The sequence below is a fragment of the Atractosteus spatula genome, chromosome 19 (genome assembly GCF_055471065.1).
Source record: "Atractosteus spatula isolate fAtrSpa1 chromosome 19, fAtrSpa1.hap1, whole genome shotgun sequence".
NCBI classification, from domain to species: domain Eukaryota; kingdom Metazoa; phylum Chordata; class Actinopteri; order Semionotiformes; family Lepisosteidae; genus Atractosteus; species Atractosteus spatula.
Window position 1 is genome coordinate 12,297,159 of NC_142724.1, and position 16,208 is coordinate 12,313,366.

Genomic DNA, 16,208 nt, shown 5'->3' on the forward strand with positions numbered 1-16,208 from the left:
GTATGTGGGCAGTTATAGGCAACCGCAGATGGCAATTTTGTATAGGTTTTAGAAAATGTCGGAAAACAAAATCTAAAAACGCAAGACACAGCGCGACAGAGTTGCCCCCTCTCGATTCGGAAATGTCGGACTTGCTCTTCTTAATGATTAATTCTCCAGCTCAGTAAGACGCTGCGCAAAGAGAGGAGCCGGGATTCGGGAATGATGCGAGTCTTCATATAACAGGATAAGACAAATGCGCCAAGAGGCATCATTTAAACCCCAGTCCTGTGCGCTTTATACTACAGAGAAAAACAGGGGAAGAAAGGAAATAGATTCTGTGAGAGCGACACGGAGAATGAGGGATTCTCGAAGCTTTTGCAGATTCAGCTGTTTTAACAAATCTGAAAAGTCAGAAACACTTTTTATTCCGCCCACCGTTACTTATTTTTGGTTGATGACAAATTCACATCCCCCTATACCACCTACTTTGTATAATAATAAAAAAAACAGGTAGTAAAGGCAAGAAACGTGTCACGCTGAGGTTATCAAGTCTGTGGCACAGTTTTCCAGCTGTGCGACTGACGGAAGATACAGTAGCATTCACAGGTCCCGCTCTGCTTCCAGTGTGCACCGTTTCCTATGGCATTTTTTATTAAAGTCGGTAAGTTTAGCTCTTTCGACGTCAAGTCACAATTTAGTTACAAAGCCTAGACTAAAATCATGTGTGAGAGAGGAGCGAATTCTTAGACCAGCGTCAGACCAACTGTTACCCTTGGTTTTAAATATCCTTGCTTCGTAATTTAGTTTATTAAGTCTTGCTTATTGAAATATCATTTTTGAGGAGTGACATCTTTTCACAGTGAAATGAGCACTTGAGCAATTAGAAACTACCCCTACAGCAATTCCGTACGATTTGAACCTACGAATGCTAGTCTATTAAGCAGCAGCCGATAGTGACCGCACGACCACAAGTGTTTCAAACCAAGTATTTAATTATGATTTAATACGCCTCATAAAAGGGACTGACTTGGAGTATATGACTGTTTGAATACTGTGTTTCTTCGTTATTATGATAGAGTTGCATTGAACTATTTTGTGCTGGAATTAACGGTACAAATGGTAATGCATTGCTCTTTGGGTGTATGACAATGTTGCGTAATATATACCAAATTCGAAAGGAGGTACAGAAATCTTTACAGGAAAACTGCGGTCAGCAGGAGGATGGGCTCTCTTACTCATCGCAGTATTGCAGTGCACCTAACCAGAAGGGACCCTTTATCACATCAAAAACTTAGTGTGTATTTTTTTTGTAAGAAAACGTTCTTGGCAGGTATGCTTGTCTACTGGGGTGAGTATTTTCGCCTTTTGGATGCCATTTGCAGTCTTTGGGAAAGACCTGCGCCTTGATGCATGTCTGGGCACTTTGAGAAAAGACTGGAAATTTACCTTGTACTAAAAAATCAATGTGAAAATTAACGATTTAATACCTTTGTTAAGATTATATATTATAGTTTGCGTAATAGCGTTAATAATAAAGTTAACAACTTGCGGGCAGATGTAAAACGGATTTCACACATTTTATACTGTGGGCTTTTGTATTTTCTGCACACGAGATCTAGGCAAGTTTTTTTTGTGTTGTTGGTCACAAATTTGTTTCCTTCAGTTTAACTTCAATTTTAAACTCTTGTCGTGTCAAAGTATTCAGATTCTCGGCCGGGACTCTGGGAAAACAATTTATTTAATACCATACCATACCATAATACCATTTTCTGGATGTTTGTGTTTTTATGTCTTTACTAGTTTGACTGTCTTTGTTGGTATAATACTGTAACCGATTCTATATTTGTGAAATTAGCCGCTATTATCCACTTGATCGTTAACTGACATATTTAGCAGTCAGATCATATTCAAATTACAGTAATGATTAAGGTGAAGTGGCAGATGATCTCACAAAAACGGATTCAAGGTGTACAGCCTAAAGAGTTTTCATTAGTATCTGATTTACCATGTAATCCTGCAATTTATTAGTCTCACGTCAAGAAAGAAAAACAATTTAAAATGCAGTATTATGAATCCTTTAGCTTGTACTTGATACAGTATATTGTATTTTACGTTTTCCTGTCTGCTAGAGATCAGTTAGTTACCCCAATCTTTCTACTTGGGGAAAAGGGAAAGTAGAAATTTCTCCATGTCCAATTGGCTACAATAGAAAACACAAGCAGTAACAGAACAAAAACATTAGAAATTACATATACATTACATATTCTGAAAAAGGAAGAGGAATTGTCATGAAAGACAGACATTGATGTCAACCTGAATGCAGAAGATGATCATAAATATAAAATGGTATTAAAAAAGCCTAAAAAACTAAAAAAATACCCCAGCTCAGAACTGTCCATCTCTGTATGGGCTGTGTAAACCGTGCCTTTCAGTTGTGAGCTGTAATAGGTGTCATTCTTTCTCAGTTAGTTAGTTTTATTTCTGTCTGTAGGGCTTTATTTCTGTCTAGTGTCAGAATTCTTAGTTACTCGCGTTTTTTAAAACCAGTTTCATAGTCAGTGCCCTAGAATAGGCTTGGCCCTCCTCATTTCTTCGACAACACTTTCAGGGCTGTTTTGCCCTGGGCTCTTTCCAAGACTTCCAACAGAAGAACAGATTCCTGAAGCATTAGTTATTCTCAGTCCAAGTCCAAGAGGACCCCTGTCTCCATTCATATTTTCTTGGGCCCACAAACCGTAAAATCATCGTACAAAGTGTCAACATCTTCCTGAATGGCCAGTGGACATACAGAGCATTTTCATGCAGATGGTAAGCCTGCCTGCATTATTTCCCAAAATGTGCAGATGATTGCTTCCTACTATCATTAAAGTAATTACACAGATGGGTCAGAGATAGGAGACAGGCCTGAGCGGGTGTGGTGACTCTCTATCAGCCTGAATTGGCCTGTCCCCTGGTTTCTCTAGACTGGGCTGCTGGTCGTTGAAGCAGAACACTTCATTCTCTGGGCATCTTCCCTCATAGTTGCAGAGTGGAGTTGTCTCTTTCGCTGTTCTGTTGTTAATTAAGATCTGTTTCATGGCTATTTATACTGATTCTTAATAATTACAATTTTAACTTCAACTCAAATACCAAACACAGAACACCTGGCAATTTTAAAACCGCTGAAAAACCACTACACTAAAGTGCACTTACTTTTTCTTACTTTTTTCTGTGGGAGTCTATCTTTGGGCATGCAGGTGGTACATATTTTCCTCTAAACCTGTCACAAGCTACCACAGTTTCTTCAATCTGTGTGCCTGACAGTGCCTATAGATAGGATCAGTAACTTCAATTGAAGATACAGGTCTCGTTACCATCCAGCCTATATCAGACCTAGTCCAGGCAGAGATCATCATGTTCATGCTTGGAGAATGCTGGTCTGAGTTTCCTTTTGGTGTTTTTTAAAATTGGAAGACATATACGGTGTAATCAATAGCAGGTCCTCACAGAGTCTGCTTCAGATGGATCTGTGTTTTAGTGCTGATTTTTAAAAACTAAAATCTTCTGTTACAGTTAGAAGTTGCTTTTGAGGTGTCTTGAGAATCTAGGGACATTAGTCAAACGTCTAGCTGGTGCCAGCATCAGTAGTTATTGGACCCTTCAAAGCAAGAAAGGAACTGAAGTGTTTACATGGGTCCGAGGAACATTGATCAAAGGAATTGCCTGGTTTACTTTGGTTAATTAAGTTCTGGGTAAATGATTAAGAGTCATCAACAGCTGAGGAACAGAGGATAAAACAAGGCAGGTAAGTAGACAGAGAGGAAGAACGCAGGAGGAAGGACAGAAAGACACAAGGGAAGAGTGTCAGGGCTCCTTGTTCTGATCGGCCTTTAAGACCAGATTCAAGTGAAATATCTTAACCATGTTAAGAGAGCTAGCCATTCTGTTGTTTTTAGGAAATTCTGATTTCCTGCATAGGGAATCCCTAGGTTAAAAATGTCCTCTCCTGGTTAGTGGATGTATTTTTTGAAATAGGGAGATCACTTTGTAGCATCCAGATATATGTAGAGAGAGATTTAACTCTAGGTTGTATGCCGTTTGGTACAGAAGGCAGGTGTGTCTCTATTTTTTTGGCTTCTTAAGCCTTATATAGGATTCAAATACTTGGTAGCAGTCTGGGTAGCAGTCAATTTTTCTGGTTGGTCAGGACGTAGGCATTCATTGTTTGCAAACGGTGTAACAAATGGTGTATGTTTAGGTTGTGTGCTGTATAGTTTGTGTCATTAACGTTTAATCAGTATGCCTGATTTGTTACTCTTTTCACCAAAGCTGTGCAGGAGAACAATGAGTTTGGACACCTCTAATTATACCAACCACATGGTTATATTCGGGAAAATCTTTACAGTTCTGGGAGTATTATTTACTTTCATTATTGACTATCCCGATTGGTTTCCTTGTGGTAATGCTCAAGTTTTGTAACCCCTTTTTGTAACACGACTTGCTATTATTTAAAGAAAAAAAAATCATCTCACAAAAAACAAAAGGAGAACAGTGGAATTTTAGGTAACTTCCCAGGTTTCACTTTTCTCAACTGTCTCTGTTTTCAGGCTGGTTTAACAGATGTGAAGCAATCTTCTACAAGCCTGTTGCCAAGATCAAACTAACTGCATCTTAATACCAAATGAGTACTCATGAAAGAGCATTTATTCTTCAGGGAGGCTGAATTTAGTTTCTACTAGACACTAGCAGGAGATTTTTAATACTATAAAAACATTAAACAGACACCATAATATTTTTCAGAAATTCTGAAGGCCTGCAAAAAAACCCAATTACTTTGAGATTATGACGATATTCCATACAGACCATTTTCATGGCAAGCTTAAATAAATTTTTAAATTAAGGCAACAATTACCGAAACAGAAGTGCAAATTTAAATGAAAAGATATTAAAACTTCCCAGAAATGATAATCACCTTTATTTGAAGTTTTTATATTGAATGAGATCAGTGAAGAAAACCAATTTTGTTTTTATTTTGTCTGCCATTTGTTAAAACACCAACTTTAATTTCTCCCCATTTCTACAGCTGCATATTTGACTTGATGAAGTTCAGTTGGAGTATTGTACCTTGCTCAGAGATAAACAAGAGTATCTCACATGGGATGTGAACCTACAACCTTCTAATCCAGAACTCTAACCTCTGTACCTCACCACTGCCCTTAGATCTGACACATGTGTCACTGATGGAACTCTGCTTGACAGAAATGGTGATGAAATTAACCTATTTCTTGGAAGAGTTGTGTCTCTAAGTCTGGTTTCCATTTTAAAAGGGGGTTTCGTTTCATTGCTGAGGTTTGTAGAAGTGGCATTGAAAACAGGGAAACCCAAAAGCTGTTCAGTTTAATTTTGCTGAAGCAGTTTCTGTGTTTTTTTTTGTTTAGGTAAAGTCTGAAGCTTCCTCTTTAATTTAAAAAGGCAGGAATAATTTTACATCTTTAAAATGCTTTTACTCCTGCAAAAATAGGAAATCATATAAATTGTATTGGGAGTTACAGTAGGTTACAGAACTAAATGGAATCTTTTCAGGACCAAAATGTACATGAGTGTATATTGAATTCTCAAAGGAGATTTTTAATTTTTAATGCCTTCTAAGAACATGTTTTCTGTTATTTCTGCTTATTTCATTTTTTTTCTGACGTGCTAAAAGATTTATGATTTGAAATATTCAGTTATATTATTTCATTATATACAAAATATATGACATAATTTCATTATATACAGTACTTTCACTATATAAAGAGATTAAAAAAATTATATTAAGAACCCGTGCTAAGAAAAGGTTTAAGGAAATCTGATTTGACAGACAGATGCCTACAGTTTTCCAAACCTGCAGGGTCTGACACAGACTGTTGTGCAGAAGGATGGCATTTATGCCAGGGGCATGGAGGAACGGGAGGTTATTTCAGTATTTTATTGAATTCTGAGTTGAGAACTGCATGCATTAATATTTGTGTATTAATTCAAATCCAGATGTTTTGGATTCATGCAAGGTTCCAATAAAAGTTTTGCAAAAGCATGATGATCCGTTTTTTGCATATTATTTTATTGCCAGCGGGATCCCCTACATGGAGTTGACTGTTTTTTCCCCTTTAAGTACTTAATTGATCAAATTATTAGGCTACAAAGTCAAAAGGCAAAGTCAGTTACTTAATGAAAAAAGTAAACCTGCAGAACTGGAACTGCCAGTTCGTGTACTGAATAATTTGGACTCCTCATCATGTGGTGCTTCTCTTTAATCGTGCAGTGTCACTTTTAACATATCCTTGGACAATTGCTTAATGTCTCACAATTATAAGGCAAGGAGAAAAGCGTTTCACTTGACATAGACAAGCAGAGTTTAGAAGTGACACTGATCACTAATCCCAGAAACCAGTTAGTCCGCATCTCGTTCCAGAAGTGTCCCAGGCTGTGTTTGGCAGTAGTTTTTATGGCAGCCAATTTGTTTTGGTTGAATCCACAAACACACAGCTGCAAACAACCACATACATGGAAGAGACTTAAAAATCAAGAACTCAAATATGATTTCTTCAACAATCCTAGGTGAGTTACTGTAGCTTTTACATTTCTTCCACAGACATACCACTGTTTAGGTAAGCACCTTCAAAATCGGGACAAATTGTTTTCTAGAGGAAACATCAAAACAACAACACAACACAACAGTTTTGGGTCCTAACTTCATTAAAAGTTGTGTAATCTATTACACAATGTATTGAAAGTGGGTTCCATTGAGGTTACTGTTAGAGCAGTTACTCGACACGTCTGTAAAGCAAAGTGAAACAACCTCCTGAATGCCACGCACAAAGGGACGAGAGGAAATGGCAGGCTGAAGAAGGTCTAAACCACAGTGCGTTATTTTCGATGAACTACAAAAGCAGGGCGTAAATCTAGTTGCCTTACCTCACCTACACTGGATCATCACCCAGCACCACAATTCTAGGACATGTTAAAACGAGAGATTTTCAGAAATGCGCCCAAACAGAAAGACGTTCTTGTCATTCCTGCTACCTGTCAGACAATCAACGGGAGTATCACACATCTAATTAGAAAGAAACCCAATTATAGTGAATTAAATGAGTAAAATAAGTAGAACATTTGAAAAGTGGGTGAATTATAATACTGTCATGTTCATTGATTGGGAATTGGCTATTGAGGTGTCAGAATCTAAGGGACAATGGTCGGCACCTGGCTGTTCACAGGAGCTTCAAAGTAAGGAGAAGTTGCTGAGATGTAGGGGTCTTGAGATTTCCTGATCCAAAGCAATCCTAAGGCTTATCTTGGTTTACCCTTGTTAATTAAATTTTTATTAAGAGTGTCACCGACAGCATAGGAACACAGCAGAAAAACAGGCAGATACAGAGAGAGAAGAGGAGAAAAGGGAAGAGACAAGAGAGAGGAGAGGCAGACAGAAGATGGGAGGTCCTTGTCCAGATCATCGGTAAAGACCAGACTCAAGTTGTTAAGAGGCATTCTGTTGTTTTTAGGAACCTCTGATTTCCTGTATAGCGAATCCCTCAGTTAAAAGAGACTGTCCTAGTGAGTGAATGCATTTTAGAATAGGGAGATACGTTCCCAATTATTTTGTGCCGTTCAGGTTTACAGAGAGAGAGATTTAACTGTAGGTTGTTTGCTGTTTAGTTTAGAAGGCAGACTAGGCCTGTGTAGGTGTTACGTAAGAGTATAATACTTGGTAGTAGTCTGGGATTTTCCTGGGTGGTCAGGACATAGGCCTCTGGGATGCCTTGTTGGTAAGTTTGAAAATAGAGGAACTTGTATGTTGAATGTTTATGTTTATGCCAGAGAGCAAAGAACTCAGGTGCCTCTAATTAAACCAACCTCTTGAGCATATTATTTGCTAAATAATTTTCCATTTAAGGGTTATGATTATTGAATTTACTAATGGATCAATCCAATCAGCCTATTTCTGATATTTAACTACTTTTGTTATCTCCTATTTGTAACAGTATTTTAAAGTACAATGCTTGAGTGTTTTAATTCAATAAACAATTGCACAGGTATAATGGTTGCTGCCAATACAGTAGCAATATCTATTGAGAAGATGTGTAATGTTCTTGTTATACAGTCTTTACCTTTAGCTGGTATTAAAAGCAATCACATTTTAAAGCATTCTAAGTATTCTTATAGAAAAACCAGCAGATTTATAGATGCGGGTGCAGTGTGGTGACTGAGAGTGAGTGCTTCTGCCTTCTAGCTGTTGAGGTCTGGGATCTGGGATTCCTCTGTGTGAAGTGTTTACATTCTCCCGGCATGTTTTTGGATTTTCCTTGGCTGCTCCTGTTTCTTCCCACCACCAAAAGACATGCTGTCACAGTATCTCTAAATTGTGTCCCTCAGTTACCTATAAATCAGTTATTTTATGTGTCTGTATGGCCTGTGTGTGTCTAAGCAATGACTTAGTTCCTCGTTACACCCTGTGCTTCTGGTATAGATTCTAGGTCACAGTGACCCCTATGAGAGGTGAATTTTCTGATATCAGATGGATAATTTTATTACATTGGATTTTCTGCATTGAGCCTGCAAGCAATGATTAGAGTTCGCTGTGTTTATTTTGCTTCCAAGATGACAAACATGACAATACCCTAAAGTCTTTTTCCACTGTTGTGTCCTTCAGCTGCGATTCTGTGTGTGGCTGTGGTGCTCCAGAGACCATTCGGCAAAACCCAGGATCTGGTTGTGGCTGATTGCAATACAGAGGCCACTCTGCCTTGCACTGCTGTCCAGAGAGCCACCCAGTACCGATCTGTCCACTGGTATAAGGTACTTGAAACTTGAAATTTCATTCGATAGGGCCTGTGAGGTTTCACAGGTTGTAAAACAATTTGTTTCTAAATGATAAATGCATTTTATATTGAACAAAATATGATTAGCAAGAACTTTTTAGATGGCTTTACTGTTTTTGTAAGCAGTACCATGACTCTGTAGAGATTTTCCATGAAGGTTTTAGCCATTTTGTTAAATATATCAGTTAATCCATATTGAGTTTTCTCATAGTTCAGTTTAAAAAGCAGCATTTTAGCTTTATGAATGTGTAAAAAGGATCAAATGATATTAATGACGAGGCATTCGCGAGAATAAGATTTGATTGGTAAGTGTGGCCTATTAGTACTTAAACATTTCAAATTGACTGCTCATGTATAGTTTGTGATGGTATTTTTAAAGATTCCAATCAATAGGAATATAATTACTAGGAAAATAGCCTGGCTCCTTGTAATAATATAAAGTACCAGTGAAGCTCATAATGTGCATTTATCATAATTCCTGACTATGTCTTAAAAGTCTAAGATCTTTTCACAGCACAGTTGATCTTAGCTATAGTTATTTTTCAAGATATTTTCGTTAATTTGTTTCCTGGCATATGTAAAAATCATAAGTCCAATGGAAAATGAATGCAGATCCAAAAATGGTATGTAAGAATATCAATACATTTCAGTGTGGTCTAGCATGGAATGATGTTACCAGAGGTATACTGTATATCAGGTGCTTATAATGTTAGTGGGCCTTTACTTAATGTGAAAACTAGTACAAACACGAGCAGCGCATTAGAAGTTATTAATGAAAAGCTCAATGAAGCTGTGCACTGCGCTTGGCTTTTAATACATGCAAACCATTATGGACCAGCTAGTAGTAATATTAACCTAATGTACTGCAGAGCCTCCTGGTGTGAACAGCCATTGTACACTGGATTTCTACCTAATTCCAATGCTATTTGATCAGGGTAAAAACATCCTGTGTTTTAAAAGCACCCTTTACCCATCCATCCATTTTTTAACTGCTTTTTCCAATTGAGGGTCTGGGGAACCAGAGCCTATCCCGACAAGTAACAGGTGCAAGACAGGGTGCACTTAGACGGGACACCATCCATCTCAAGGCACACACTAACACCTACAGTAGGACTCATTTTTCCAGAAGCCAAATAACTTCCCAGTGTGTTTTTTAGAACTGCTAGAGGAAACCAGAGCACCTAGATGAAACCCACAAGAGCATGGGGAAAATTTGCAAACTCCACACAGACAGCACCCCAGGTCTGGAATCAAACCCAGGGCCCGAGTGCTGTGAGGCAGTGATGCTAACCACTGTGCCACACTGCAGCCCAGAATCTGTTCTTCTATATAACAAAGTCAAAATAAATTATACCTTCTCAGAAATACCATTGTGTATGTGATACACTACAGTAACTATTACAGTTCTGATAATGCAAAATGCCAAAAATGTCTCAAAGTGCCCTCCCTCGTTATTAAGAAAAGTGTTTCTACAGCTCAGTTTGTATCTCTGTTGACTGTCGTCGCTCAACTGCCTACAACCTGATGTAAAGGGGAGCAGCTTCCTGTGGTCTCAGAATGAGCACCGCAAAACACAGGGTAATAGGTTCAAAAAGCCATTTAATTACTCGAGGGGATTGTTTGAAAAGGGGACACGTAAAAGTCAGCTCTCTTAAATCGAAAGACGAAATGGCTTTGAAATGAAATTCAAATTGTAGTTTCATTGCATCACACAGTACTACTGCAGATCTACTGTTTAGAAACACCTGAAGAAAATTAAAAAACTACTTGTGTTACATCTCTAGGCAGCAAGCTGAGCAATGAGCACACATACTATTACAATTCTGCCCTTAATCCCTGTCCCTTAGCATGAGTGAAACAAAAAGTAGAGTTTTTCCTTTGTCAGTTTGTGCTTTTTAAGAGAACAGGAAATTATCACACTTATCAAGAAAATAATGCTCTCACTGGGAAGTGAGATAATAATATAATTTCTTGGTTTTGTATTTTTGCAAACTATGCAGTCCAGTGTCTTGAAGTTGGCTTTGCGCTCAAATATATAAAGATGCTGCCTGTCCTTGGTCAGTAAGATAAAGGGATATGTATTTGGTAAGCTGGCTGTACGCCCAGAACATGAAAAGAACTAACTGTTGTCCAGTCTGCAACTTACAATAGATATAATTAATTGGCAGGTGTTGCTGTCTTATCATTTGTTTAGAATGTGTCATAGTAACTCTTTTTGTTTTAAGGTATAAAGGACCATCTTCACCTACTTATTTTTTAAGTCTGGTGGTTGCAACCCGGACTTCCATATGCATATGAAATAAACAGACTTTTGCTTCACAGACACCTGAACTTTGTCATTTGTATGACACAACAATACTAAAGAAATTGACAATTGGATCTGTCTTCACTAGTAGAAATCATCAATCTAGTGTCGTGAATCACATCTCATTTCAGTGTGCCATTTCACCAGCTAAAGGGTGCAGATTTTCTGCCATTTAAAAGTAGGGACAAACAGGAAAGAAAGTCTGGGTTGAAAAATTAAGTATATTTTGAATATTTTAATTTTGTACTTTATTTTGAATACAAAAAAATGCAAATTGTAAGTCCAGAAACTCCTGTCCTTTCTAATGATAACAGAAAGTATTTTCTGGTCATCTCAAAATTCTAGGTCGGGGATTTTTGGTGACGAAAACATAACACATTTCTGCACCAGCGAGTATAAGCACAATGTGTAGCTTAACTTTTGTCAGTCTGGCCATTTTCATAGAATAGGAAGTTAACATCTTTGTCAAAATAATTTAATTCTTAATAATATGGTTTTACAGGAAGTGAATCAGATTAGAACACCGAATAGTTATAGATGATGTTTTGTGAATTGAGAAAAGAACAAAAAGATATTTCAGACTCCTTGACCTTAATGTTTTACCATCTGACAATTGAGTTTGAGGTGAGAAGTACAGACTATTTTGTAAAGCTAAAAAGAGAGCTGGCGAAATTATCAAAAGTTAATACACCACAACCCAGTGCAGTGCTCTTATTCACAGATAATATTGCACAGTTTAAAACCTATTGTCAGGTGAGGAACTCTGTTTGATGCGGTTTGGTTTGGATATCACCCCACATGCTTCAGACTGTAATGTGGAATTTGAATGGTTACTTGCAGAACATGAATGAATATGGAGGAGGATATACTGATATACTGTAGAGTCTGAATTCATAGTGTTCACTTTGTGCGTAACCTACACACTAATGGGGTGCCCTACTTACATTGTTAAAATATTATATAGATTTATCAAGTCCATCCCAACCCCCTGCATCAAGGGATCAGTCTCTTGTTGTGGGCTTGTCACTTCTTGGGCAGTATAATCTGGACACTTGACAGTGTCTGAGATAGTAGCTTACTGTACACTGGCCGATCATCTGCTAAATAAGAATGTCACTGATATTAAAGCCTATTGGTTTAATGCTCTTTCCTTATTCCCAGGCAAGTATAGAGGTTCTTTCTCCTCCAGAATAAATTGATGGTGTGCAAAATCTAAAGAGAAGTGGAAAAACAGGGGATGTACAGAGCATAGAATTAATTCCACCATAGAAGCAAAATAACCTATTCCTAGACTTCAGATTTGTGTAATATGATTAAACTTTCAAAGTAGTTTGCTTAGAAGAGCAGGACACAGAATTAAAAAAAGTGGAAGCTTGGTCTTATTTTTTTGGCTGTGGGTCAGATCAAGTAACAATCGTGCCAAGTCAGCATCACCGGTGTGGTGGGAAGCTTGTTCCACATACCCACCACTCACTGTGTACAGACTAACTTCCTGTTCGTGACTTAGGTGTCACCATGGCCCTTGGCAGCATAGAAAATGGAATAGTCTCTTGCATGTTAAAGATGGTATGAGCTGACCACTGGTAGTTCAGGTGAGGGTTGAGGTCGACCAATCTGAAGGTAGTCTTCTCCCGCTCCTACAAGGTGGTGCTCGAGTCTCCACACACATAGACAATAGAATCACATATGTGCTGCTGATTTGCTTTGGCGCAGGTTGATGGCAACCGGACAGGGATTCTCAGGAAGATGAATAACGAAGTGAAGCCCTACGCCTCGGCAAAGGAGGCCAGACTTGGTTCTGGAGAAGCTCTTGTCCTTCCCAGTGTCAAACCTGAGGAGTCGGGGATCTATCAGTGTTCCCTCTACGCAGTACTGGGGCACCAAAATCAGGACTCACTCATCACTTTGAAAGTGGAAGGTTTGTAAGTAATATCATATAATAAGACCACAGAGCAGCTCCTATATTGGGAAACAACTTCTTTAGACTGAGTATCTATTTGAACTGTTATGCGAATACACAATGGTGATTAGAGAACAGTATGAGTGTCTTTGGTACAGCTATAACAAGAGGCACTGCTTCATAGTTCAAGCTTCATTATCTTGAATGAATGACAGACAATCCTACCGAAGGCTGGCTGTAATCAGTCTGAAAGATATTGGGGAGGTAAGATGTGAAGACTCCACTGTTTTGTTACAGAATCTTAGAAAGACCCAGACAGACAGCAATGACTTTGTACCTCATACTGTGAGCTAGGAGTGAATCAGAACTGATTGCAGAGCTTTCAGGGAGGAAAGACAGTATAGTGTGAGACTGACCTGCCTTGCTGTTGCAGTTGTACATGGTGGTACAAATATATGCCCTGTTCCTGGCATAAGAAACATTTATTTACAGTAACATGCCAGTAATTACTGTTTGTGATGGGGGGGGTGTCTCCTCAGAGTGTGTGACGTCCATCATGTCCACCACTGTTCCTGTTCAACAGATGATCACAACTTTCTTGACTGGGGAAGAGAACTCCACTGAGCTGTGTGACCAGGTGATAGTGGTGCCATCCTTTGTGGTGGTCTTTGGTTTCACAGCTGTGGGCCTGCTGAAGACAGCCCTTTCCTTTGCCTGTGTCGCGGTAAGTGCAGCCTAGGCGATGTTCTCTGATAATGCTCAGGTTCTACATAAGACATTTCCTTTGTCAGTTCCTTTGTCAGGTCTTAAAGGAAATAGATGTCTGCTGCTGCCGATTTACAATCAGGGGTCCAGAGAACTATGAGGGTCCCTAGAATTTCATTGCAGATATTAAGGCCAGCAGTCATCTGCATTTCTAACCCCAGACAGATCAGTAGACCCCAACACAATGCTTTAATTTGACCTTCTTTTTTAAAGCTTCGATTGGATCTTTCAACCATTCATCAGGTCTTTTAACCAGATCAGAGCTTCCGTAAGTTTTTTTCTCTACTCACAAGCAACACATCATGAGTTATTAACGAAAAGCAATAGCTACAAGGCAAACCAAAGAACTGAAACCAATTTATGAGTTCAATCTCTTAATCCTTTTTTAAGATCAAATATGGGTTCAATAATGTAACTGAGAACTCAGTTGGGAAGAAAGCCAACAGTTCTGGGGGTCTCCAGGACCAGAATTAGGCACTACAGAATTAGTGCACTGTATCACTTTTTCACATTTTCTCCTTTTGGTATTCCAAGAATTAATTGCATAGATTAGAGCTGCCTCATGGGATTTTAAAATTGTGTGTATATTTGTATTTTTTCACATTCTGGGTCTGCGTTTTTTGGACTGTTTAGAAATACGGAAAGACACGTCTAGATCAGAACACTTCTTACTGAAAGAAATGGAATACTGTAGAGGAGTTTAGAAAGCAAGAGCTCATTCACTGTGCAGGTAACAAGGTACAAATGCCCTAGGTCACATGACCCTTTTAGTTTCGCTCCCCTGCCATTGTCACGTGTGCTGTTCCTTCCTTAACCCTGGTCATGGCGTCTGGTGTTCCTTCACTCTTAATCGAGCTTCTGTGTCTAAATCAGGGCAAAGGATTTAAGCAAAGGGCAAAGCAAAAAGACTCAAATTCTGGAGGTGTTGATAAAGTGATGCTCCTAGAAGATGTAGAGATTACTCACTTATACTATTACCCACTTTTACATTTATAAATGTTGTGAAAACCAAGTTCAGAATGTTAAATGTACAGAAGAACGCAGGATCTTAAATTTAACTAGAAAGCATATGTCTGCAATGTTGATGTTTCTAAAAAAATGTTTATTTCAGCTTAAGGTTTTACGTTCTACGTCAGAATTGTTCCATGGATGTTTGGGAAGGCAGAAATGGTTTGTAATTTGCACTGTGTGAGCTCCCAAGACATTTTACTCTCCTCTCACATGATGTTGGTAATTGGCCATGACTATTGGAGAGGTGTCTGATGGGAAGGACAAGTTCTCGAATTCTGGCTCTTATTGTCACGACATGTCATTCAGGTTCAAAAGTGACAAACACTGAGTATTCTTTGTCCCCCCTTCACATTCTGACTCTATTTTTTTATTTTGTTTTGGCTGCTCTCAGGTATTTCTGAAGATCTGCGAGAAGCGAGAAAAGAGGATGGAAAGACAATATTGGAGATAGAGTGGGCATGGCCTCAGGACAATGTCGACACTAGTCTCATCTAGCACAGTCACAGCCAGCACTGACACTCGAGTCAACAGCAAACAGAATGGTCAAGCCCTTGAAAGACAATGAACAGGAGATGAACAGTTGACACACACATGAAAAGCCAGGACAGGCAGAGGGGAGACTGTGGTCTACTACACGGTGATGAAACTCATCCTCTTTTTTTTCCAATACCTTAAAACAGTCGTATCCAGGTGACCCCCCTGGCAAATTTAAGACATTTCCATGAATATTATGCAAAACTTCCCACAGGCTCGTTACTTTAAAAATATTGTAGGCTGTGTGGTAAAACAATACAGAACCTCCTCAAAACTCTCAGTTACACTCAAAGACAGAACATCATTGATACACAGTTCTTTTGTTTTTTCACAGAGGAGGAGTGTAACATTTGCATTATTTTTTTCTGTGCTTAGCAGCTATATTAGTGTCATGGTAGTCTGAAATTATTTTGTGTAGGAATGTAAATATCACTATATTACTAATTACAGTAACATTATTACATTACAGTCTGAATAAATATTACCAAGGTTTAACTTTGTTTTGGGATTCTATTTATTAGTTTCTTTTAATCTCATCTGTAACTTTTGATACTGTATTCAGAATGTGTATACTAAATAAACTGTACATGTTGTGTATAACACTGTATTGTGTAACGTAGTTGCTCATTAAACTGTGCAAACAGTAATTGTTAAAGTCGCTTTTGATAAAGACGTTTTCAAAAAAGCTCTTACGACACATATGGATACGTATTCGGATTACTGTTAGGAATTTATTTTCCTCTGCAGAATCTTCTTACAGAACACGAATGAATGGAAGAGTCTTATGAAACACGAATCCCCCTGCAGGAAAGATATCGCACCAATTCTCCACATTTTTACGTAGAAATGAAGGAAGATCTAGACTGTATTCTGACAC

The 16,208-nt window shown here is 38.4% G+C and overlaps 1 protein-coding gene across 1 annotated transcript; it reads left to right on the plus strand.

The window, feature by feature from the left end:
• Positions 1-1,255: 1,255 nt before the first annotated feature.
• Positions 1,256-15,934, plus strand: LOC148818091 (uncharacterized). The gene is made up of 5 exons (XM_088937624.1): positions 1,256-1,330; positions 8,648-8,793; positions 12,835-13,039; positions 13,561-13,745; positions 15,189-15,934. Exons 1-5 carry the CDS (start codon positions 1,315-1,317, stop codon positions 15,246-15,248), a joined length of 612 nt encoding a protein of 203 aa, XP_088793750.1. The 5' UTR covers positions 1,256-1,314; the 3' UTR covers positions 15,249-15,934.
• The last annotated feature ends 274 nt before the right edge of the window (positions 15,935-16,208 follow it).

What these genes read in the sequence shown, in the direction of transcription:
- LOC148818091 (XM_088937624.1), top strand. An exon ending in CATCACTTTGAAAGTGGAAG is followed by an intron (nt 13,040 to 13,560) that starts GTTTGTAAGTAA and finishes GTGTCTCCTCAG; the next exon opens with AGTGTGTGACGTCCATCATG. An exon ending in TTTCCTTTGCCTGTGTCGCG is followed by an intron (nt 13,746 to 15,188) that starts GTAAGTGCAGCC and finishes GGCTGCTCTCAG; the next exon opens with GTATTTCTGAAGATCTGCGA.